This window comes from Microtus oregoni, unplaced genomic scaffold (genome assembly GCF_018167655.1).
Source record: "Microtus oregoni isolate MIOR12 unplaced genomic scaffold, Mior012 000005F_ref0000423, whole genome shotgun sequence".
NCBI classification, from domain to species: Eukaryota; Metazoa; Chordata; class Mammalia; order Rodentia; family Cricetidae; genus Microtus; species Microtus oregoni.
The window spans coordinates 23,659,022-23,683,000 of record NW_024543064.1 but is presented as its reverse complement, the minus strand read 5'-3'; the positions used below and the strand labels follow the sequence as shown (position 1 = coordinate 23,683,000).

At 51.2% G+C, this 23,979-nt stretch overlaps 2 protein-coding genes across 5 annotated transcripts in view; one reads left to right on the top strand and one right to left on the bottom strand.

The window, feature by feature from the left end:
- Window positions 1-7,819, top strand: part of Yars1 (tyrosyl-tRNA synthetase 1) — a 30,852-nt gene extending 23,033 nt beyond the window's left edge. The window contains exons 9-13 of the mRNA XM_041652526.1: window positions 2,042-2,177; window positions 2,748-2,845; window positions 3,863-4,056; window positions 5,540-5,681; window positions 7,041-7,819. Of these exons, the coding sequence (XP_041508460.1) occupies window positions 2,042-2,177; window positions 2,748-2,845; window positions 3,863-4,056; window positions 5,540-5,681; window positions 7,041-7,151 (681 nt within the window). The 3' untranslated portion in view covers window positions 7,152-7,819. The remainder of the gene's footprint in view (window positions 1-2,041; window positions 2,178-2,747; window positions 2,846-3,862; window positions 4,057-5,539; window positions 5,682-7,040) is intronic.
- A 326-nt stretch (window positions 7,820-8,145) lies between these two features.
- Window positions 8,146-23,979, bottom strand: part of Kiaa1522 (KIAA1522 ortholog) — a 29,376-nt gene continuing 13,542 nt past the window's right edge. For 2 of the 4 annotated variants that reach the window (XM_041652521.1, XM_041652523.1), the window contains exons 2-7: window positions 14,489-14,659; window positions 14,346-14,401; window positions 13,977-14,097; window positions 13,062-13,175; window positions 10,428-12,977; window positions 8,146-9,984 (exon numbers count right to left, since the gene is read on the bottom strand). In XM_041652521.1, coding sequence (XP_041508455.1) covers window positions 9,977-9,984; window positions 10,428-12,977; window positions 13,062-13,175; window positions 13,977-14,097; window positions 14,346-14,401; window positions 14,489-14,659 — 3,020 coding nt within the window. In that variant the 3' untranslated portion in view covers window positions 8,146-9,976. Of the gene's footprint in view, window positions 9,985-10,427; window positions 12,978-13,061; window positions 13,176-13,976; window positions 14,098-14,345; window positions 14,402-14,488; window positions 14,660-16,315; window positions 16,427-23,979 lie in introns of those variants that run through there. The other 2 variants (XM_041652522.1, XM_041652524.1) reach the window with 2 other exon arrangements.

The window sequence follows — 23,979 nt, the reverse complement described above, 5'->3', positions numbered from 1 at the left end:
TTCAAGTCTGGTGTGTCTATGTATTTTAGATTTTCATTGCCTGGGACACAAGCCACTCTGGTGACATGTGGCTGTGGAGCACTTATGGTGTGGATACTGCAAGCAAGAAACTGAATTTTAATTTACATCTGGATAGCTTCAGGCCTAAAGCTTTCATTCAAAGTTAACTATTCCCAAGGAAATGAAGACATAGCATCAGAAACAGAAATGCTGTCATTAACGTATTACAATATTCATACTTAAGGATGTCCCTTCAGAATATCTAAGTACTTCCAGATTAGATTTAGGTACAAAAAGGTAACTTCAGGATATACACAAAATACTGAATTTCAACTTGGAGGTGGTGGCACATGCCTTTAATCCCAGCACTGTCCTGGTCTGAAGACCAACGTGGCTTCTGAACTCACAGAGCTGCACCTGCCTCTGCCCTGAGTGCTGGGATTAAAAGTGTGCGCCACCACACCGGGCAATGTGCCTGTGTTTTGACAGCAGCATTTCATGTGAGGTTGTATGTGGAACTTTTCTTGTGTTACCGTTGATGCTCAGACTTTGGAGCATTCCAGATCTGCCCTGCAGGTGAGGATGCTCAGCTGCACTACCACGGAGCAGTGCCACTCAGCACCGCCACCATGTTGTATGGCTCGGTCCTCACTCTGACTCAGATATACCTGCTGTCCTCCTCATTTTTATTTATTAATGGTTTAATTTTTTTTTGCTTGTTTATTGTTTTCTGAGTCTGAAGCTTGCACAATGCCTAGGCTGGCCTTGACATAAGCAACCTTCCTGCCTCAGCTTTTCGAGGGTTGAGATTACGGGTATGAGTCGCACGTGCCCAACCTGTTTTTCTCATTTTATAAGTGAACCGAGACTGGGCTGAGGATGTAGCTCAGTGGTAGAGAGCTTGCCTAGCATGTACAAGACACTGGGCTCAACCCCCAGTACCTCAAAAGAAAGAAAGGAAGAAAATAGTAAAAGTCATCATCATCAAAACTTAAAAGGGGTTACACCACTAACCAGAACGTTAATCCTTACAAGTCTAACTTGGTTTTCAGACCTAGGGTTACCTGGGTGAACATTTTCTTGTGGGTAACATTTGGCTTATGGCTCAAAGCATAAACAGAAAAACAAGAAGAATAGCAGAATTAGAATAATGAGTGCCAGGTAAAGATGGTGCACACCTTTAATCCCAGCACTTGGAAGACAGAGGCAGGTGGATCTCTGTGAGTTTGAGGCCAGCCTGGTCTATAGAATAAGTTCCAGGAGAACCAGGGCTATGCAGAAAAACCCTGTTTCAAAAAACAAAAACAGGGCTGGAGAGATAGCTCAGAGGTTAAGAGCACTGACTGCTCTTCTGGAGGTCCTGAGTTCAATTCCCAGCAACCACATGGTGGCTCACAACCATCTGTACTGAGATCTGGTGCCCTCTTCTGGCGTGCGGGCATACATTGAGGCAGAATGTTGTATACATAATAAATAAATAAATCTTAAAAAAAAACAAAAACAAAAACAGAAACAACAAAAAAAGAATGACAAGCACATTCAACCTATGAAAATCCTTAAGCTAGAACAAAATGCAAAGTCAAAAGATCTGGATGCCAGGCTGAGTGCAGTGGCAAGCGTTTGTAATTCCAAACTGAGGCAGGAGGGTTGTAGGTTTGAGAGTAACCTAGGCTACATAGTGAAACTTGTCTAGACAGTCAGGCACCTGACTTTGGGACCAGTCATCTTTCTCTTTTCTACCTTGTCTTATAAGAATGTTGTAAATCGGCCGGGCGGTTGGTGGCGCACGCCTTTAATCCCAACACTCGGGAGGCAGAGGCAGGTGGATCTCTGGGAGTTCGAGGCCAGCCTGGTCTACAAGAGCTAGTTCCGGGACAGGCACCAAAGCTACAGAGAAACCCTGTCTCCAAAAAAACAAAAAAAAAAAGAATGTTGTAAATCTCAAGACTGCTGGGAACATATGTCTGTCTCCCGGGTCGCCTCTCTCTAATAGATTCTGGCGTCCAGGCCTCATCTCAACAGGCCTTGTCTTCTTCTGTAGGTTGTACACCCAGGAGACCTAAAGAATTCTGTTGAAGTCGCCCTGAACAAGTTGCTGGACCCCATTCGAGAAAAGTTTAATACCCCAGCCCTGAAGAAGCTAGCCAGTGCTGCCTACCCAGATCCTTCAAAACAGAGTAAGGCCAGCTGGAAAGGCGCCTGGAACTGGGACTGCACATAGAACCTCCTAGTCTAGTCTGTGTTCACTCAACCTGCCCCTTGGGTTTGGTGAACTTGTCCCCAGTTGGTATTCACAGTGGTGGTCTGTTCACAGTTGCTCAGGCTTCCTGAAAAATGGCATCTTAACAGCCTCCCTGCTCCTTTCTCTCTGCTTCTGTCTTGTGAGTTGGTCCTCCAGTTACCCATGATGCTGAGGTGCTGCTGTAGATACCTTTGTGTGACCCATCCAGAAGAGACAAAGTCTGCATGGATTTTTATAAGCAGAAATACCCATAGGTGGCCAGACTGCTACAGGCCCTGCCTTGCAGCTTACTTAGTAATAGAGAAAAGGCGAGGTGGGAATTGTGGTGTCCCTTCTGCAAGGCTGCTGGGTCTGTGGTAAAGTGTAGCTTGGTGGGTGGGCTCTGTGCTTCTCTCCTAAATCCTGCCTGGTTTCAGTAGTCTCATCCAGCGCAGTCAAAACTGGCCTGCCATTGGGGTGGGAGAGGAAGAGAGTCCTGACTCCGTGGCGTTCTTCTCATTTCTAGAGCCCACTGCTAAAGGCCCTGCCAAGAATTCAGAACCAGAGGAAATCATCCCGTCCCGGCTGGATATGCGTGTAGGCAAAATCATCAGTGTGGAGAAGGTACTCATTTTTCACTACTACCCAGAGAAGCAGAGGAGGGTTAGGTTTGTATTTCCATTTGGAGGAAACCTAGCTAGAGAAGGGAAGTAGCATCCCTGGGGTCATATTGCAAAGCAGAAGCCAGGTGTCTAATTGCAGGCAGTCTCTGAACTTTATACAACACAGCTAGGAACCTGGAGAGACGGACACGGGTCAGAGAACTTAGCCATTAATGTGGCCCGGTGTACTATGTACCAGCTTGCCTGGACTAGCTTCTGGTCTTACCTTAGGTCGGCCAATTGCCCCTTAGACAGTGGCTGCAGGGAGGTGGACTTCCATTTCTGCAGACAGGTCATGTGATCAGTCATTGGCTGAGAACCATTGTTCTAGGCCTTTTTAACACTGGTGTTGATTTGCTTGACACTGTATGGCCATAAGCCTCCCAACCACTGGACAGACTACTTGATGTGGCTGCTGGTGCTCCCACCTGAGATAGTGAAGCCAAGATTCATCCACTCTACCTCCCAGACATCTGGAACCCTTGGTGTGGTACTTGGGGCACAATGGTGGTCACTAACAGTCCAGGCTACCTAATTTCTGCTAAGAGATTTTTCCACAAGCCATTAGGGTCATTTTCTCAACTCTAGCCCCTTGAGGAGTAAATGTTCCTTCAAGGCATGTTCTCAAAGCCAGGCATGATAACACATGCCTGTAATCCTAGGACTTGAAAACTGAGGCAGGAGAATCACTGCAAGTTAAAAGCCATCCTTCGCTACATAAATGAAAAAAGAAAAAGACAGGTGCAGGGGAGCTTTGGAGAGAGCAGATGCGGCAATGGCTCACCAGGCGTTTGGCCTACTCCACTCTGATCATCTCCCGTTTGCTTGTCTATTAGGGGTTGAAGGGAATGTGCCACGTGTGGAGGTTAGAGGACTCATTTCTCTCCTTCCCCGATATGGCACCTGGGAAGCTAACAGGTGGTCGGGCTTGGCCGCAAGCACCTTTACCCACTGAGTGACAAGAATTTCTTGCTGGCAGCACCCAGATGCAGATAGCCTGTATGTGGAGAAGATTGATGTGGGGGAAGCTGAACCCAGGACTGTGGTGAGCGGCCTCGTACAGTTTGTGCCCAAGGAAGAACTACAGGACAGGCTGGTGGTGGTACTGTGCAATCTGAAACCCCAGAAGATGAGAGGAGTAGACTCCCAAGGCATGCTTCTCTGTGCATCCATGTGAGTGAGGATGGGGAGGTCAAGCGTGAGGAATTAGTCTGTATGATGCCCTCTGTATGCCTTGTGCAAGCCCTAAGAAAATGCCCCTTCCACACTGATGCTAAAAGATAAGGCATGAGCCAGGTGGTGGTGGTGCACGCCTTTAATCCCAGCACTGGGGAGGCAGAAGTAGGCAGATCTCTGTGAGTTTGAGGCCAACCTGGTCTACAAGAGCTAATTCCAGGACAGCTAGAGCTACATACAGAGAAACCTTGTCTCAAGAAAGGAAGGAAGGGGGCTGGAGAGATGGCTCAGAGGTTAAGAGCATTGCCTGCTCTTCCAAAGGTCCTGAGTTCAATTCCCAGCAACCACATGGTGGCTCACAACCATCTGTAATGAGGTCTGATGCCCTCTTCTGGCCTGCAGGCATACACACAGAAAGAATATTGTATACATAGTAAATAAATAAATATTTAAAAAAAAAAAAGAAAGAAAGGAAGGAAGGACGGGAGGGAGGGAGGGAGGGAGGGAGGGAGGGAGGAAGGAAGGAAAAGGTTAAGGCTTGAAAAGGGTTGCTGTGCCAGGCGGTGGTGGCGCACGCCTTTAATCCCAGCACTCGAGAGGCAGAGGCAGGCGGATCTCTGTGAGTTCCAGACCAGCCTGGTCTACAAGAGCTAGTTCCAGGACAGGAACCAAAAAGCTACGGAGAAACCCTGTCTCGAAAATCCAAAAAAAAGAAAGAAAGAAAAGAAAAGGGTTGCTGTGCGTAAAAGATACACTGTTAAGATAAAACTAGATCAGTAGTATGGCACAGTAGCACACATCTTTAATTCCAAAAGATCACCAAGAGTTCAAGGCCAGCCTGGTCTACATAGCAAGTCCCAGAGCAACATAGTGAGACCCTGCCTTGAAAAAAAATTTTTTTAGTTAAAAAGTAAAATGAAAATGGACAGATGCTGGGCATGGCAGCACCTACCTTTAATCCCAGCACTTAGTGGGGAAGGTCTCTATAAGCCTAGTTTACATATCAAGTTCTAGGCCAACCTGAGCTACACGACTCAGGTTGGTGGATGGAGCTCTTGCCAGGCTGGCGAGCTCAGAGTTTGTTCTCTGGCACCTCATAAGAGTGAGTATGGTACCCACACCTGTGATCCCAGCACTAGGGAAGTAGCGGCAGGTGAATCAGTTCAGGTACAGCCTGGGCTACATGAGACTCTCCAAACAAACAAACATAAATGAAGGTGTCACACTACAAATAAGAGGTGGATCCCAAATGCAAACCTGTTGTGACTGGGTACAGATCATTGCTGGAGACCCAGATATTACTCTTTCCAGAAAAAGAGGTATTGAATCCTGGGCTAAGTGTTCAGAGATGTGGAAAAGTGACCAGGACCTTCTGGGCTATGGCACTAAGGACATCCTAAATCCCTTTAGGGTCCCGAACACTTTAACATCCAAAGCTGTTGGGAAATCCATCATCTTGCCTTTTGTCCTGTTTTTCCAGAGAAGGGGTGAGCCGCCAGGTTGAACCTCTGGACCCTCCGGCAGGCTCTGCTCCTGGAGAGCGAGTATTTGTGAAGGGTTACGAGAAGGGCCAGCCAGATGAGGAGCTCAAGCCCAAGAAGAAAGTCTTTGAGAAACTGCAGGTAAAATGCTACTGTCCTCCCTTGCCCAGGTTGCCCCAATGAGCTGTTAGAATTAGCAGTTGCCAGCCGGGCGGTGGTGGCGCACGCCTTTAATCCCAGCACTCGGGAGGCAGAGGCAGGCGGATCTCTGTGAGTTCGAGGCCAGCCTGGTCTACAAGAGCTAGTTCCAGGACAGGCTCCAAAGCTACAGAGAAACCCTGTCTCGAAAAACTAAAAAAAAAAAAAAAAAAAAAAAAGAATTAGCAGTTGCCTCGTTCCCACTTCCGCACTGAGTGAGGGACTTCAGACACTTGCTTGTCCATTTGATCACAGTCTGAGAAAGCAGCAGATGGGAGCTCATCCCCATTTTACCTCAGGCTTTGACCTTCCAGGCCAGAGCAAATAAATGAATCTTGAGTAAGGCACTCACTAATCCGAATATGGCCTGCCCCAGTTGTCCTGGACTCACACATTAATGTTTTCAATAAATATCACGTTCAGAAAAAATAGTCACGTTCAGAATATATGTGTCAGGCACTATTCTAAATTTCTGAACTATACCAGTGTAACAAATTAGCGCTCTATTTATAATAACAAATATTATAGTAACTGTGTTAAAGAGAGAAAATATCCATGGTCCTGCTGGGTATGTTGGTGCCTTTATGTAATTCCAATACTTAAGAAGCAGAGATAGGAAGAATGCCCCAAATTCATGCCAATCCGGTTTTAAAAAGGAGGTCCAGGCCAACCCGGGGCTAGGGCTACACAGTGAGACCTTCTCAAAACAAAAACATAGACATTTATTTCCAGTCCTGTCAATCAAGGCTACTAAAATAAGCCTTGATTGCCTCCTTCAGATCTTCTGCTGGACAGAGGAGCATTTGGGTTATTCTGCTTTTCATTCCTGAGGAATCATGTGTATGGTGTATTGAGGCCTATAAGCTGCTATAACCAGCTTGGGGAATCGTGTATGGTGTATTGAGGCCTATAAGCTGCTATAACCGGCTTGGGGTGCATTTCAAGCAAGACCCTAGGTATGATCCCTGGCATCATCACACATACCAGGGCTGCAGTGATATCAGTAATCTAGAAGTCTTTGTATTTATTCATAGAAGTGAATGTGCTTATCAAAAGATAAAAACATGGGAGCCTTTGGGAAACCACTCAGAAACGCTGAGCCAGGGATCATGTGTTGTAGAGCACACCTTCAATCCCAACACTCAAGAGCAGAGGCAGGAGGCCAGCCTGGTCTACACAGTGAGTTCCAGGACAGCCAAGACTACTCAGGGAGATCCTGTCTCAAAAACCAAAGTCAAAAAGTTGGGCCAGTTCATGTTAATAATGTAGTAATAATTTTTTTTGTTTGTTTGTCTTGTCCAGGCCGATTTTAAGATTTCTGAAGAATGCGTTGCACAATGGAAACAAACCAACTTCATGACCAAGCTGGGGTCCATCTCCTGTAAATCACTAAAAGGAGGTAACATTAGCTAGCTGGCCCAGCATCCTCCTCACATTATCCGCCGTCTCAACTTGTGGTACCCATCACCTGTTCCCACCTCAGGACACTGAACCTCCAAGTCTGGAACTGTTGATTAGACATGGGACTTGGTAAGGGACGGCTTACCTTCCTACCATCTGGGATCATCCCATCTGACTGCAAGGAAATTGACTGCTTGGGGTAAGGACGGCTGCCCAGTGCAGGCAGCTGTACCTCTTTCCCTTGGCAGCTGACTTGAGAAACCTGGTTTCAATAGAACCAAGAGAAAAAGTTTATTCCACCATCCTTGTAATTGGAAAAACACGGGTTTCCAAGCTGGAATCTAGTGCCTGATCTGGGCTAATTACAGTTTCTCCCCAACAGGAAATTGTGGGATTTGAAAAGAAGGAAAAACGGCCTAGAGGTCTACCAAGCATCCTTAGGGCTTGGCAGCATTCTCAAGGCCTGCCTACCCTGAGGCTTGGCACCAGTGGCAGGGTCTGCCCCAGCTCTGGGGTTTCCCTGGATCTGGCTAGGTTGGGACTCCCTAAAGCAGATGTGTCAGCAGCAGGATGGGCATGGACTGACACAGTGTGGTGCTTTCTTCAGAATGGGATACTTCATAAGGCATCTCAATCCAATCACCACCACTGTCAAATTCAAATAAAGTGTCTGAACAAGGGTGTCTGGGTGGATGTGTCTGAACCACACTAACTAGGAGGTGGCAGCGGCTATATCACCTAACCTAGGACCGCTGACTTTGGGATGGGGCAGACATGTAGATGACAGACACCGAGTTTCCCCCTGCTTAGTACTAAGCAGGAGGCAGGAGACCACCTCTTCTGACTGCAGCTCCAGAGCACTGCCTGTCCTAGCACAACCAGGCCTTGTGTGGTTCATCAGCAGGGGATCGGGTTCATACTGTTGTGAGACGTGCGCTCCGCAAACCTCGTTACATACATTACTCAGCGTCACCTGTGTCACGTCTGGAAAAAGTAGTCACAGCCAAGTTTCAATCATTTAATTAATACCTTTTAATGAAACAACTTTGTCACGTGTCTCAAGCTTCTGAGAGGGAGTGGGGAGGACTGTTTATATAGACATATCAAAGACTCAAAAATTTATGGAAATATATATATATTTCTCTCTTCTAACATTCTTATGCAAATTACAAATCAGAGGCTTTTATCTCTCTATTTGCACAAGGTCAAGCTTATCTACCCCAGAGGACAAATATTAATTGCCCCTCTTAAGAGTCTCCTTTCTTTGTACAAGCAGAGAAGATCCCAAATTAGGGCAAGAGCTCCAGTAACCCTGGAGGGGGAAGATGCTGCTTCCCACCCCCAGCAGCTCCCAGATCACTGCTACCAGGGCCTGGTTTGGATCCTGGGGCAGAACAGTGCTTACTGAATGATTGTCCTCCCTCCCCACCTCATGGGACAGTGACATCCGCCTAGCAGCAGCCCCCATCACACACTGGGCAAGGGAAAGACAGCGACAAACAAGCAATCCTAACAAGGGGCTAAGGGTCCTGACCTCTCACATTTCCCCATTTTTCGACAAGAAAGTCAGTAGCAAGGAGTAGTGTGTCGCTCTTGGTAGTGGAGAAGCTAAAGGCCAAGATCTCTTGCCAGGCTCAAGCCCCCCTTGAAAAAGACTCAAGAGGTGGCACAGGCTGACAGTGAGTCACTAAATTCCAGGAAGAGATTAGTAGCAGAGGCTGCCATCTGGGGATAGCCACCAGCCTGCCTACTTAGGATCACTGGGTATCTCCCTTGGACTTCCCATCCTTGCTGCTCAGCCTCGGCTCCCTTCACCTGGCTGAATGGCAGCTGCAGAAAGGACATGCACCAAAGAGTAGAGACAGGTCAGAGAAGGAATGAGGACCGGGCCTGGGCCCACTGCCCAAGTAAGTCCCTGCCAGGCTCTCCTCCCACCTTGGCAGTATCCCCTGCCAAGATAAAACAGACACATCCCATGAGCTCTTGGCTCTGAAGTTGTGCCCATCTACCCAAACCCAATCAAGTGTCACAGGACAGGTGTCCAGCATGCCAAGATCCCAGATGGCTTCCTTCTCTGGTCTGGTTTTTGGTTTCTTAGGGCAGTGCCCACAGACCTCTGGTTCTTCCTCCCCTCATCCATGAGTCCCCTATAAGGAGGAGCACCTGACAGAACTGGAAGGCAGAGGAGTGGTTGGTGGTAAGTTGAGGCACAGGAAGGCTAGCCCCCTCTGTACCTTTTGTGCTTTGGAATTCCACAGCCCCACCCCTGCCACCAGCCTGGGAAGCCTGTGGGGATGACTAGCCCATCTCCAAGAACTAAGGAAAGGCGTGGACTGGACTGGCAGAATGGATAGACTGGTCCCAGCTAAGGACTGATTCTGCCACCATGTAAACAGGCTCTTGGAATGTGGTTTCGTGAGCCCTGGAGGATGGACATGCAGTCACTTTGCAAAGGGCTTTGATTCTGGACTACAACATACATGATTCCCGACATGAAACAAACACATGTTCTGCTCCCACCTCTGTGGCCTTGAGGTGGGAGTGGGCGGTGGAGGGCTGGGGGCACAGCCACCCACTCCCACCAGCTACCTTCTTCAAGATGAGGCTAAGGCCAAGGCTGAAGGACTGCTGGAGGAAAAGGCATGAGGGCGGGGTGACCTGGAGGATGGGCAACATCCTTGCATAAACATGGAAGGCTGTGGAGATTAAGGCTGCAGGCATCCTTCCTTAGGCTAAGTGCCATGTCCTCTCTTCCTTGGAGCTGCTCGGGTCCCTGAGAGATTGTGTTCCTGGGATGGGTCAGCAGTGCCAGGTGATGATGGCCAGACCAGTCTCTTCTAGGGATCTGTGAGGAAAGCGACATTCAGCAGGCCTGACAAGAAAGCCTAAGACACGTGCTCACCCAACCTTTCTGTATCCCCTCCCTTACTTCACCGATGCTGCGCAACACTTTTTTTCAAGACAGGGTTTCTCTGTATAGCCCTAACTGTCCTGGAATTAGCTCTGTAGACCAGACTAGCCTCAACTCAGAGATCCACCTGCCTCTGCCTCCAAAGTGCTCGGGATTAGAGGTGTGCTCCACCACTGCCCCCCCCAGCACTGGGTGAAACACTTTCAACAGACTAAAACATGGGTGTCTCTGCCCAATTTTACAACATGAGATGGGAAATGATGTGAACTGGAATATACTCAGCTGCCAGAGTGTTTGTATCCCATGTACCCCTCCTCCCTCCGATTCCTCTCACTAGTGACTCCAGAGAACCGATTCTGCACCAGTGCCTACAGTACCTGAACCAGCGGGGGGCATCTTCTCTGTACCCGCCAGCTGCACACCTCCATTCTCTGCCAGCTCCCCCTTAGTCCTGTCCTCAGCGTGAGGGAGCCCGTTGGTGGATGGAGCAGTGGGAGACTCAGCCCTAGGAAAACTGGGGGAGGGAGGAGGAACTCCCACAGAGGGTTTGCGGGCCACAGGTGGAGGAGCCTTGGAAGGCTTTTTCTGGGTCTGGGATGGCCGCTGCTCTGAAATGCTCCGAAGTTCAGCCACCAGATTGCGCTGGAGGTCAGCCTGGGCCTCGGGGGACACGGGCCGCTCAAGCTGCAGTTTTCTGGTGCCCTTGGAGAAGATGAAGCTGGCCTTGGAGGCAGGAGATTGTGGAGACCGTGGCTCTGCCTCTGGTGGTCCAATAGGCAGAGAACTTCCAGGGCTCTCAGTAGCAGCCAAGCTGGAGGCTTTGAGTCGGACGGCAGCATGGAGCCCAGAGGAGGGGGCAGGCACTGGGCTGGCCCGCCCTGACAGGGCTCTTCGCAGTGGCTTCTGGGGGGCTGATGACCCTGGAGATGAACTTGGAACCCCTGTGGAAGCACCCACAGAGCGAAGCCGTACCATCTGCAGGAGTGAGGGTGTGACCAGAGGTGTGCCAGCATCCTCCTTAGGAGCCCCACTGTTCTTGCCCACAGAATCCTTCTGAGGGAGCTTGGCCAGAGGTTCTGAAACAGAACTAGCTGGAGGTGGAGGTGGAGCTGGTGGAGCTGGAGGAGCTGGTGGAGGGTTTTGGGTATGCTGGGGTGAGGTTTGGGATGAGCTAGCAGCTGAAGGAGTGGTAGCCAGGGAGCTGCAGGGCTCCAGAGGGCCAGGCTCCAGGCCTGCAAAGAAGACCTCTTCAGGTGGAGGAAAGTCAGCCATGGACAGGTCCTGTTGTTCCTCAGGGGCAGGAGGTGGTGGTGGCGGCCAGCTGGAATCTGGGAGGGACTCCTCAGCAGTCTCTGGAGCAGGGGGGACTTCCTCAACCACCTCAGGTTTCTTACTAGGAGGTGGGGGTGGGTGATAAGATGGGGGTGGGGATGGTGGGGGTGACTGGTCTTTGGAGGCAATGGGAGACTCCTGGAGTGAAGTCAGGGTTGTCTGAGGCATGGAAGGGGATGCAGGACTGGTGTCAATGGTAGAAGCTAGCCCAGGAGCCACAGCAGGGGCAGCCACAGCAGGGGCATCTTGGTTAGAGCTCTTGGTCTTGGACGGTGGTGGAGAGAAAGGAGCAGGCACCTTAGGATGAGGAGGTATGACAAACCTGTCACCCACGGGGGTGGACATCTGTGGACCAGAACGGTCAGAGGGAGTAGGGTCTGAGGAAGAGGAACACAGAGAGGTGAGGGAAGAGGATACAGAGGCCCCAGGAGATCGAAGGGATGTCACTCGATCTGGTTTAGGGGGCTGAGCCTTGCCTGGGGAAGCAGGAGCACCTGCCAGACCCTTGTGAGGGAGAGTTGGGGTACCGCTTTGGCTCGAGTATCCACTAGAAGGTGAAAGTGTCCGTTCTGGGGAACGTGGAGGACGCCTGGAGCCACCTGGAGACAAGCCAGAGCCCCAGCTGCCTGCTGAGCTGGGTGGACAAGCTGCTGCTCCCACTCCCGAAGACCCACCTGTGGTGGGTGGCCGAGGCAGCTGTGGTTGCAGCTTCCGCTCAGGTTTGGGCGGCAGCCCCAAGGGCCCATCGGGTACTGCGGAGCCCCGCTGATGGAGGGAGTAGGTCCGGCGGGGAGGCGGGGGAGGCCGTTTCATCTTACGCAGCGACACACTCCTGCCAGACAACTGCCCACTGCTGCGGATGCTGGCTGTGTCTGAGACCTCAGCAGTGCTACCCCCACTGGGGGATCCCCTCCCACTACCCCCTGGAGGAGGGGATACTACATTATTGCTAGCTACAGAGCCCTCTGGCTGGCCCTCAGAGCCCCCCTTAGAGGAGAGAGTGGACCCGTCAGAGACAATGGTCTCCGAGGATTGAGAGTGACTCCAGGTGTCACTGGACGAGGAAGCATGGCGGCTGCGGGGCCGTGGACTTGAGGCTGAGGAGAAGCGGCCCAGTGAGCGAACAGAAGCTGGACTAGCAGACAGCAGGCTGCAGCGGCTCAAAGTGCGCAGGCTGCTGCGGCCCAGAGCCACCACATCCACTGTGGGCGGCAACACAGCATGTGGGATCAGCTTGGACAGGTAGGTGGCTTGGGGCGAGATAGACATGGCTGGACTCAACGGCTCTGGAGGTCCTGCCCCTCCTGTCAGTCCAGGCACCGCGAGAGACATAGGCCGGATCAATGGTGGTGGCCGGGTTCCCGTGGATCGACCAACAAGCGTGTCATCACGGTAAACACGGTCAATGTGGCGCTGTAGAATAGTCTCAGCATCAGTGCCAGCCTCCGTTTCTGCCTCCAGAGCCTGCAGGGACACCCGGACCCCCGTCCCTAAAGCCAGGCCCGGGGGACGACCATCCACTGTGGGAATGCGGACAGCATCCCGTGGACCATGAGGCTGTGGAGTGCCTGGAGCCTCACGATTGTTCCGCAGGCCTGAAACGGACAAGGAGATGGAGTGAGCAGAGGGGCTGGCCAGGCTCTCCGTCTCTCACCACCGCCCACCTAACAAAGGCTCACCAAGTTCCTTCTGCACATGCTGAGGCAGCCCCAGCACCGTGCTCCTCCGCTCCCTCCGTCGCCGCCCTGACTTTCCAGATTTGGGAAATGAGTCATGGGGTCTGAAGGTGGAGCCTAAGAACCAGTGCAGGGGAGAAAAGCCATTAGCGCAAGGTTCTGAGCACTCCAGAGCACGCTCTGTGCTGATGCAGTACTAGTAAATGCTCGGCAAGGCTAGGGTTAAGACCTCTGGAAATCCCCTAAGTCAACAATGATCTTTCCATTCAGTGAACAGTTCTTATTACTTAGTGAAATATTATGTCATCATATTAAATGCTTGATAGTCATTACAATAAGGTAAATGTTCTTAATATCCTGATTTTTTTTGGGGAGCAAGGGGTACTACTAGAGATTGAACCCAGAGTCTTACACCTGCCCCCTGAGGCAGACCCTAGCCAGTCCTTTGGCTTCTGATTTGAGATGGGGTCTCATACAGTCTAGGCCAGCCTCTAACTCACTATGTAGCTGAGGACCTTGAATTTCTGATCCTCATAGTTCTATTTCCCAAGTGCTAGGATTACAGATGTGTACTAACACAAGGTTTTATATAATGCCAGGGACTGAACTTAGGACTTCCTGAATGCTAGTGCAAGCACAATCCCAACTGAGCTGTATCCCGAGCCATCCTTTATCATTTGTAGAACTTCAGTCAGACTCTCAAACAAGTGAAGGGTTTATATTCCTGGCCACACTGCAGCTAGGTTACCACAAATCCAGGTTCTCAAACCCTTAACTACCTTGCTTTGGATCAGTGTCCACCATGGACCTCCAAGAGGAGTGTCTCCTAAATTCCCTAAATCACTAAGCCTAGACAAGGAGGAAAAGGGGAAGCCCAAGGTACTCCCTGGCCTAGGAATCCCAGCAGGTGGAACACACCTCTGCGCTGGATCATCTCTGAACGGACAGAGAGAGCATCCTCTGCCGTGGAGCTCTCGGTCATGTAGGACTTCTGACTGCAGAAGGAAATGGTGTCTTCATCCGGCCCCGTCCGGGACGACTGTTGGAAGAAGATCAGCTTGGACAGGATGCCTCAGGCCTCTCACTGGAATTTTCCCTCACAGATTCTCCCAGCATCACCGAGCACTGAGCAGGTACCAGATGGAGCAAGCCTGGACTAGCTGTCAGAGGTCATTTGATCTACCTCTTCAACATACAGAAGAAATCAATCCAGGGAGGCCCAAAGCCATGCATGCCAGAAGCTAAGTCAGAAGGGAAGAGCAGGGCAGAGCTGGGCACAGGGCTCACCTGGATGCTCTGGGTGTCTCCATGGTCCCAGCCACCCTTGCTCAGTTTCTGTCTTTCTAGAAGATACCAGAAGGGTGTGTTGGCCTAGGCCCCTGACCCCCAGGAGCTGAGAGCAGCACCAGAACAGGGCAGCGGAGAGTTACCTTGGTGCTGCAGGGAGCGGAGCCCCTCCTGGGCCTGTGTGTGCAGCTCCTCCAGGTGAGGTGGCCTCCCACTGGGGAAGAAGACGTTGTCCTGGTGTTCATCTACCGCAGACCCTGGCCCCTGGCTGGGCCCTGCACTCTGCCGTTTGTCACTCTCAGCCTTGGCAGAGCCTGATGGGATGGGAGGAGGAGGTGAGACCCAAAGACATACAGGTCCTGAAGATTCCTAAGTACAGTAACACAGGCAGGTAGCGCACCTACAGTCGCTGTCTACCCCATGTACGTACACTAACTATGCCCAAGGGTGCGTATATCTGAGTAATCACAACACATAATGGACCAACACACAGGCCCACTACATCGACAAATTCCCAGGCTTCTGTCATTTTACACATGAACACCATTCAAGTATAAACCCATGACTGCACCTACGCCGGCTTCCACAGACCCACATGACACTATTCTGTGTACATACAGACAGTGTCTAAGGTTCACAAACTGCATCCGCAAGTCACTCGGGGCTCTACACAGAAGCCCCTGAAACACGCAGCGCCCACAGCAATTACATTTCTTGTCTCTGAGACCTGAAGCTTCATTTTAAAGGAAAACAAACCACCTTCTTCAAACCATCCCTTGGCCAGAGTCCAAGGAGAAGATGCCACGGAAAACCAGGGAGCTGTCAGTCACAATGGGGAGGATAGGCCAGGGACACCTACTCACCCATATGGCTGCCCTCTGGGGGGATGGGCAGGAGAGGGAAGAAGAGGGCTCAGGTCCCTCAGCTCCCACTGGGAGCTTATCCTCTCTTGGGGGAACAGGCCAGGTATGGGCTCTCCTGGAGGCCCTGGCCTGGCCCAGGTCCAGAGGAGCCAGGGCTCCATTACAGAGGATCCTGTTACAGGCTCTGCCAAAGAGGGGCTAGTCATCTAATCCTGAGGATGGGGGCTGCATCAGCACTTTGCAGTCCCAGCCCCTCTTTAAATGAAAGCCACAACATAAGCAAAAGTGCTGGGCGAGTCATGTGACCTTGGCAGTACCCTGAAGAGGGGCAGAAGCAAAACAAGGCCTTTAGCAGCCCCGCCCCAAGAACTGGGTCCCTAGTGCAGAGGCCTGCCATTCCCTGCTTCAGTGTTCTTCAGCAGAGAACCTGCCCCCAGAAGTCACAGGAGTCTCCCAAGTCAGAGATAAGAGGTGCCCCAGGGGGTCTTGGGCGTCCTGCCACCCCCCCAATACTATGATTTTGCCAGTGGAGAAACAGGCTCCAGTGGAACTGTAGCTACAGTCACAGCAAGCGGCTAGGGCAGCCGGGACAAGTCTGCATTCCCAGAAGGGACCCTACCCTTGAAAAGCCAAGAAACTCTTCCTCCAGTCAGAATCCAGGTCTGACCGCTGGCTCCCAGGCAGAGAAGTGCACCTGGTCTCCTCCTCCAAGTGAGGTCCCAGGGCACTCTTTCCTTGCTGCTCCCACACATCCTCCCACCCCTGGGATGACTCAGGAGGGGGCTTCCTTCTCTCTAAGCTGGGATATTGAGTCACACCTCATAAGGGAGTGGGCACCCCAGCAGGGAGGCAGTCTGGCCCTAGGGCAGCAGATTCCAAGGTCAGAACACCTGGTCCGTCCTCCCGGATCCCAGGCAGCACTCAGACAAAGGCGGCAACAAAGCCGCTGGACAGAAGCATGGCTGCACACTCACAGTGTGGCCAGCCTGGTGACCAGCACCCCCAGCCTCATCATTCTTCCTAGCCTTGGTCCCCACAAAACTAAGGGTCTGGCAAATGGAGCTGTCACCCCTTCCCTACCCTACCCCCACAGCCACACCCACTCACCCTTCTTAAACACCTCAAGAAGGGCCGAGAGGTGTCGGCCCAAGAACACTACCATGCTGCAGCAGATGGTCCCCAGAGCACCGAACAGCACTTTCAATACAGCCCAGCCCCAAGGGGACTCGGGAGATGCAGGGATGCAAAGCAAACTCCCTGCCAGCCAGCTGCACAGCACAGTTCCAGCAGGAGGGGGAGGGGCTGCTCCAGATTCTCCTCCCACCTTTGAGAAAGATCCCGCCCATCCACTAACCCCACCCCCCTAACCACACACACACACACACACACACACACACACACACACACACACAGGAGGCAGGGAAACCGAGGCCCAGAGACTGGGTGCTTTGCTACTGAGGACTGGAGGCAGCAGAGAGAAGACACACAATACTAGCTGTGGATCGCTGACTTTGCCCCCAAGTTCTTGTCAAAACATTTGAGCGCCAGAGCTAAGGGAAGGGTCAGGTGGTAGGTGGAAGAGCCACCAGATCAGACTTGGCATGGTGCCTGTGAGGACCCAGCCATCCTGGCTAATAAGATAATTTTCTGAGGAAAGAGTTCAGCTCACGGAAAATGAGGCTTGTGAGGGTGGCAGGGACAGAGCTGGCTTCAGAATAAAACACACACACAGTGTGAGGCCAGGGAAATGCCCAGAGAATGGGGCAGCCGAGGGCAACAGCCACTCCACCCACTTGCCTGAGGAAGAACTTTCTTCCCACTCCCGCAATGCGATTAGAAAGGCTGAGAAACAGACCTGTTCCTTCAGCTACAGCTCCTCCCAGGCGCCACCCAGAGAAGTGCTCACCAGGCACCAAAGTAAAGAATTAGCCCAGGCGGGCGGTGGTGGTGTACGCCTTTAATCCCAGCACTTGGGAGGCAGAGGCAGGAGGATCTTTGTGAGTTCGAGGCCAGCCTGGTCTACAAGAGCTAGTTCCAGGACAGGCACCAAAAACTAGAGAAACCCTGTCTCAAAAATCCAAACCAAAAAAAAAAAAAGAGAATTAGCCCAGAAGCAACCCTTAGGTGGAGTTCAGAAAAACAACCAGAGGTGTGCAGGGGAGGGAAGAGGAGTTAGGAAGAATGTCCGGTTCGGGTACAGACTCAAATTTACCACAATGACTTTAATCCTAGCACTCAGGAGGCAGAGGCAGGTGGAGTTCTGAGTTTGAGGCCAGCCTGGTCTACAGATCGAGTTCCAGATACCAAAATTACACAGAGAAACCCTGTTTCGAAAAGAAAAGAAAAGAAAAGAAAAGAGAGGGGAGCAGAGGGGTGGGGAGGGGAGGGGAGGAGAGGAGAGGAGAGGAGAGGAAAAATTAAATGAATAAACTAGCCACGTGAAGTAACACATACCTGTTTCCTGAGGTTAGGACAAACATAGGGTCACAAGTTCTAGACTACATGGTCTACAAAATGAAACCCTGTCTCAAAGAAAGCAAAAACAAACATACAAAGAGAGAGAGAGAGAGTGTGTGTGTGTGTGTTGAAGAGATGGCTGAGCATTTTAGGGCACTGGCTGCTCTTTCAGGACACGGGCTCCCGACCACCCCAGAAACTCCAGTTTCTGGGGATCTGACTGACAGACAGCTGCTCCTGGCCTCTGAGCACCGGACACACATATGCACATCCATACACACAAGCAAAACATTCACTTACATAAAAAATTAAAACAAAATTTAAACCAATGTAAAGAAAAAGAAAGGACACGAGAGCAGAGCCGCCCTGAATCACGAGATGATGGCCAGGGCAGGCCTACTGCCTACTGCAAAAGCCTTGAGGGAGAGTGGTGGTTTCTCTAACCAGGGAGCCAGCACAGCTGGAACACACACAGTGAGCTGGGGGAGGGGGGGGGGAGGAGTGGTAGGTCAGGTGACTTTAGCCCTTACCCTGGGACATCAAAGAAGGTTTCAGCTGGGCAGTGACAGCTACTGTGAGATCCTCCGGAAAAGTCCACAGTAGTTGTGACGAACGGATCTGTGACCTGTATCCTACTGCAATCCAATCCTGTCCCTCACTGTACCCCTCCCTTAAGAGCTAAGAATTCAGCGGCTCCAAAGCTTCAAGACCCCTCAACTCCTCCTTCTCCATTTAGCTCTGGCCTCTCAGGGACTACTCAAGCACTGACTAGAATCTCATTCTAGAAAAACAAACATTTAGCCAGACAACAGTGGCACACATCTTCAGCTGGGAAGCAGAGGCCAGCCTGGTCTACAGAGTTCCAGGACAAACTAAGGTACACAGAAAAACCCTGTCTCAAGAAAGAAAAGAAGAAAAGAAAAGAAACAAACATTTACGGGTCAGGTTATGTGGCGTCGAAGCAAGTGTCTACACAACAACCTCAAGAAGTGTTTAGTTTGGTTTTACAAGACAGGGTTTCTCTGAGTAGCTCTGTGTTCTGGAACAGTCTGGCCTCAAACCCACGGAGATCCGCTAGCCTGGGCCTCTGGTGTGAAAGGCAAAACCTGCTTCAATAGCCCTGGAGGCAGGTACTATCCTAGTAACTCAACAACAACCCAGGAGGCTTGGGAGCTAAAGATTTCCTTTCACAGAGCAGGGCAGTTTCCCTTAAACAGAGAAAAAGGGGCTGGGCTCCTGCTAAATTGGGGGTAGGATGATTTTAGCTCAGACCTAGCCCTCACAGTTGGCATTCAAAGTCACAGCTGCAAGGAAAAAAAATCCCCAGCCAGAACCAAGGTGCTTGTACCTGATAACATCTAGTGACCCCAAAGCCTCTCCCCCTGTTCTGACAGCAGCTAACTTGGGAAGGGGCTCTACTAGGGAAGGGTATCTATTAAGGAGGGGCACCTCACAGAGCTGATAATGGGGTATGGGAGGAGCTTTCCAGGGCCACTTCTGTCTCCAGCCTGCAGAGACCTTGAGGCACAGGCTCTAGCTGCCACCACCCCCACCCGCCTAGGGAAAGAGGCCTACAGATCTCAGAAGCCTTCCTGCTCCCAGCCGTGTCCCATCAACTGTGGCACACCAGGAAGTACACAGTAAGCTCTTGAGTGCAGACACAGCCCATGGCCAGGGGCAGAGGATGTGCCCTGAGAACGTCCCACGGCGGCCACCTCAACACATGGATACATCCAGGACTACACCAACAAAGCTTGCTCAGTTGTCCCCTCCAGCCCACACCCTGCTCACCGAAGGCAGCACTGCTGCAGACCCAAGCGGGGCCTGCCAAGTGGCTGCCTGTACAGGAAGGCAGGTGTGTGTACTTGCTACCCAGGGGCTTTCCTGAGCCTGGGGACAGGGACAAGGGCCTGTCTCCCTCCCTCCAGAGCCACTCACTTGTGCGCATGTGCGCATATTCTCTTGGCAACATCCTCTATAGGGTGAGGTCTCAACCTGCCCCATTCCAGAACAAGGGGCGGGGGTGGCGCACCCACAAGTGAACAGGCCTGACTCAGGGGAGAAGAATGAGGGGGGAGGGTACAGCTGGCCAGGTGGCCTTGCTCAGGAGCTGGCACCCTCCAGCCAACTCTCTGCTCCTGTCTTTTCTGCCCTTGACCACCTCTCTGGCCAGGATTCAGGGTATTTAAAGGGTCTTGGTCTCAACCCCTCACTACATCCAGGTAGACAAGTTGGGGAGCGGGAGAGAGGGAGGTTTCTTCCAGACAGACAGAGGAAGGAACCAAGCGTCCATCCTACTTGCTCTTCCCCAAGGAAGCAAGACAACAAAGGGACTAACCCTACAGGCTAACTCAGTGGAGACACCTTGATGCTAACAAACACTCCTCTCTTCCACCATCAGTCAACAAGGTGAAGTCTGCCTTTTTATAAAGAGCACAAGGAGATTCAAGGGGAAGAGACTTCACTCGCTGAAGACCACCCAACCAGAAAGTTGTAGATCCCACATTTAAATCACACCAAATGCCATGGCAGTCCCAAATCTGTTAATGGGCAAAGAATAGCTAGAGCCTCAGAACCTCCCTGACCAAAAAAGGTGCACCCCACCTCTGAAAATGAAAAGGTTCCTTCCCTTCTCCCAGAGTCCAGCTCCACCTCCGCAGGGGCTGAGCTGACAGGCCAGGCCAGTTCTAATGTAAATATTGGGGGGCAGGGAGTACCTGGAACAGAAGGGGAGGATCATCCCACAGGGTGCCCTAGGGGGACAGGCCATAGTAAAGGGAGGAATTAGCTACAATAATATAATAAATGTCATAATGAGTTTCCAGGTCAGCATTTGCCCCAACAATGACATAATCACCCCCTTCGGCCAGGGAATTCCGAATTTCCAAGTCCTTTCTTTCATTCCCTGGAAGCATGATTATCCCCATTTTATGGATGCCAGAGAAGCAGCCAGCATGAATCAGTGGAGAAAAGGCTGAGTCAAAAACACTGGATTCCAGGCTCTGGACAAATAAATTAGGTCTCTCCGCCTCTGTCTGCTCTTCTCTGAAGTAGGACTGATGTCCACCTCCCCTCAGAGTGCCTGGGGACACTAAAGAAAGTCACTCACCAACTGCTGTGGTGATGACACCTATAATCTCAGCACCTGCGGCAGAGACAGGAGGACTACCATGCGGTTCAAGACAGCCTGTCTCAAAGAGAGGGCTAGAGAGCTGGCTCGGCAGTAAAGAGCTGGCTGTTCTTCCGAAGAACTGGGGTTCAGCTCCCAACACCCACATGGAGGCTCACTATCATCTATAACTGCAGTCCCCAGGGAATATTCTGGTGGCACAGCACACCTGGTGAACAGATAGATCTACAAGCACTCCATAACTACAGGCAGTCAAGACACCCCTCCACACAAAGTAAGAAGACAATTTGAGAGAGAGAGAAAAGTAGCTAGCTACACACGGGAGATAGAGCTCAGTGGTAGAGCACTTGCCAGGGCCGCATGAGAGGTTCTGGGTCTGATACCCAACACTGCCCATAAAAAAAGAAGAAAAAAAAGAGTCGATTGGACTGGAGATGTAGCTCTCCATTGGTAGAGTGCTTACAGGAAGCCCTGGGTTTGATTACCAGTACCGCATAAACCGCAGCACAGTGGCCTACGTCTGTAATACCTGCACTCAGGATTTGAGGCCAGCCTGGCTATGCAAAGCCCTGTCCAGAAAGAGAAAACTCCACAACCCAGCATAAACACAGTGTTGGGTCAGATCTGGCCTCAGCCTGTCCAGGGCGTGGGCAGAACAGAAAAGGCCTTTCCACTCACAACACCTCAGCAACTAGTATTCCTGAAGACCAGCCAAGCGGACACTAAGTCCTTTTGTTTCTGAGGCACACCTCAAGGGTCAGTGACTTGCCCAGGTCACTCAGCTCATAAAGACAGAAGAGTCATGCTGTGAACCAGCTCAGACTAGCTGCAGAGCCACGGTCTTCCCTCGCAACCAGCTGCTCACAGCCTCTGCCCACTTCCGGAGCTCTCCTCCAATCTCAAGTGGAGTTAATGACCATTAAGATAAAGTTTGATAAAGCACACTTAACACCAGCTTCCTCAGTGACCTCGCCCCTTCTGGCAGTCCAGGCTCAAGCACAGGCCGGCTCCAACCCTGAGAGTCAGACCTAGCCTGCACTCTGGCTGCCCTTAACTGCAGCTTCTCCATTGTTTGTAAGCTTGTTTCTCCAACACTCTCTAAAAGGTCCTTTTGCACGTCTTATTCTGCTCCTAATCCCCATTCAGGATCATGCATGAAATATAAAGGTGCCCCAGGGGCTGGAGGGATGGCTCAGCAGTTAAGAGCTCTGACTGCTCTTCAAGAGGACCCAGGTTCAATTCCCAGCACCCACATGGCAGCTCAAACTGAACTGCCTGGAACTCCAGTTCTAGAGGATCCAACACCCTCACACAGACATACTGCAAGCAAAACATCAGTGCACATAAAATAAAAATAAATCATAAAAAAATGAAAGGTGGTTCAGCTTATCACAAACACCTCAGATAAATCCCTTATCTGGAAGCCCAGCGCTTCCATAGGCAAGTTCAGATATCACACAGTTGGTCACAAGTCTCCCCCAAAAGAGGAAGGGGGACAGAGGGAGTGGCCTCTGCCTCCTCCCAGTCTTGGAACTTGGAAGACCTTAGGCTCTCCAGTTCCAGAAGCAAGGAGAGGTCACAGGAAGTCCAGACAGTCTGACCCACCAGCCCCTTCCCTTGGTCTCTCCACCTGCAAACTGGAAATGGTAACTCCCCCAGGCCTTGTGTGCCTGACAGGACAGTGCAAGAGAACCAGAAAGAGGGTGGGAAGACAGGTGGCTCTCCTGAACTCTCAGTCTACAGTGCTTAGTCCCCAAACTGCCCTAAACCAGGCACCCTGCTAGCCTGGGAGGACAAGTTGTACTGGACACTAAAACACAGGATGCAATGTCTTTTTAGCCCAGAGGAGGCTTTGCCTTAGCCACCCTCCCAGGACATTCGATCAAGGCAGTCCTTCACCTTCCTTAGATCAGGGCTTCCCTGTCTCTAAGCCCTGGGGGCTTCAAAACCTAACTCCTGCCCCTCTCCCACAGTGCTTTCTAGTCTCATGGGCTCCATAGCACCCAAATCTCCCAGGGCTCAGGTTTTTTCTGTGTCAGACCTGTGCACCATAGTTACAATGTGAAACCCATGCACGCATGAACTGAGAGACTTGGGCTGGAATCACACTTTAGCTATCTCCTCCCTCGAAGCATTGTGCAAGTGATTTCACTTATCCGAGTTCTGCCTTACCCTACATAAAACAGAGCGAAGACGAGTTCTCTCTTGTTAACTGTTGCAAGAGAAATGAATTAAAGAAGAGAGCGAGCAGTATTTTTCTCTACATAACATCTCTGATGCCATCCCACGGTCAAGCAGTCCTCTGTAGGCCTTGCTCTCAACATCTGATTAATCCCAGGTATTGTCAATTCTGCTGCCTCCTCCCCTCCGCTCCCACAGCCCCCACCCTGTCCCAGCCCTCACCTCATCACCTCTCCCCTGAATTACAGCAATAGGTTCTGAGTTTCCACTCTCACAACCCCACCCCCTACCCTAACCTGCCCTACCTGCACCTGTTACCCTGGAGCCATCTTCCTAACACACCAGTTTTGTGGGCTCCTCCCTTTTTTCAAACACCTTCACTAGCTCCCAATGACCTGGATTCTCCAGTGATCTCCGGCCACCTTACACTTCCTCAGTCCCCTTTTCACAGACTAATAAAGTGTGCAAGCATTCAAATTTCAGTCCTACACCTGGGCCCCTTATACAGAGAGAAGGAACGACCTTGAATCTTCAGGACAAAGGGACTGAAACTTAGCTGGGCCTAGTCACCCACGCTTTGAATCCCAGCACTTGGGTGGCAGAGGCAGGTGGATCTCTGTAAATTGAGGCCAGCCGGGTCTACAGAGCGAGTTCCAGGACAGCCAGGGCTACATACTGAGATCATGTCTCAAAAAACCAAAAATAGGGCTGGAGAGATGGCTCAGCGGTTAAGAGCATTGCCTGCTCTTCCAAAGGTCCTGAGTTCAATTCCTAGCAACCACATGGTGGCTGACAACCATCTGTAATGAGGTCTGGACAGAATATTGTATGCATAATAAATAAATAAATATTTTAAAAAAAACCAAAAATATAAACAAACACATAAACACAAGGCACTGAAACTTGACAAGTGAATCTCTTCTCCCAGGCACAAAGAAGGAGCCTCCACTATTTCTCCCTCACCTCCATGCCCAGGCCCAACTATGCCACGCCACACTTCACA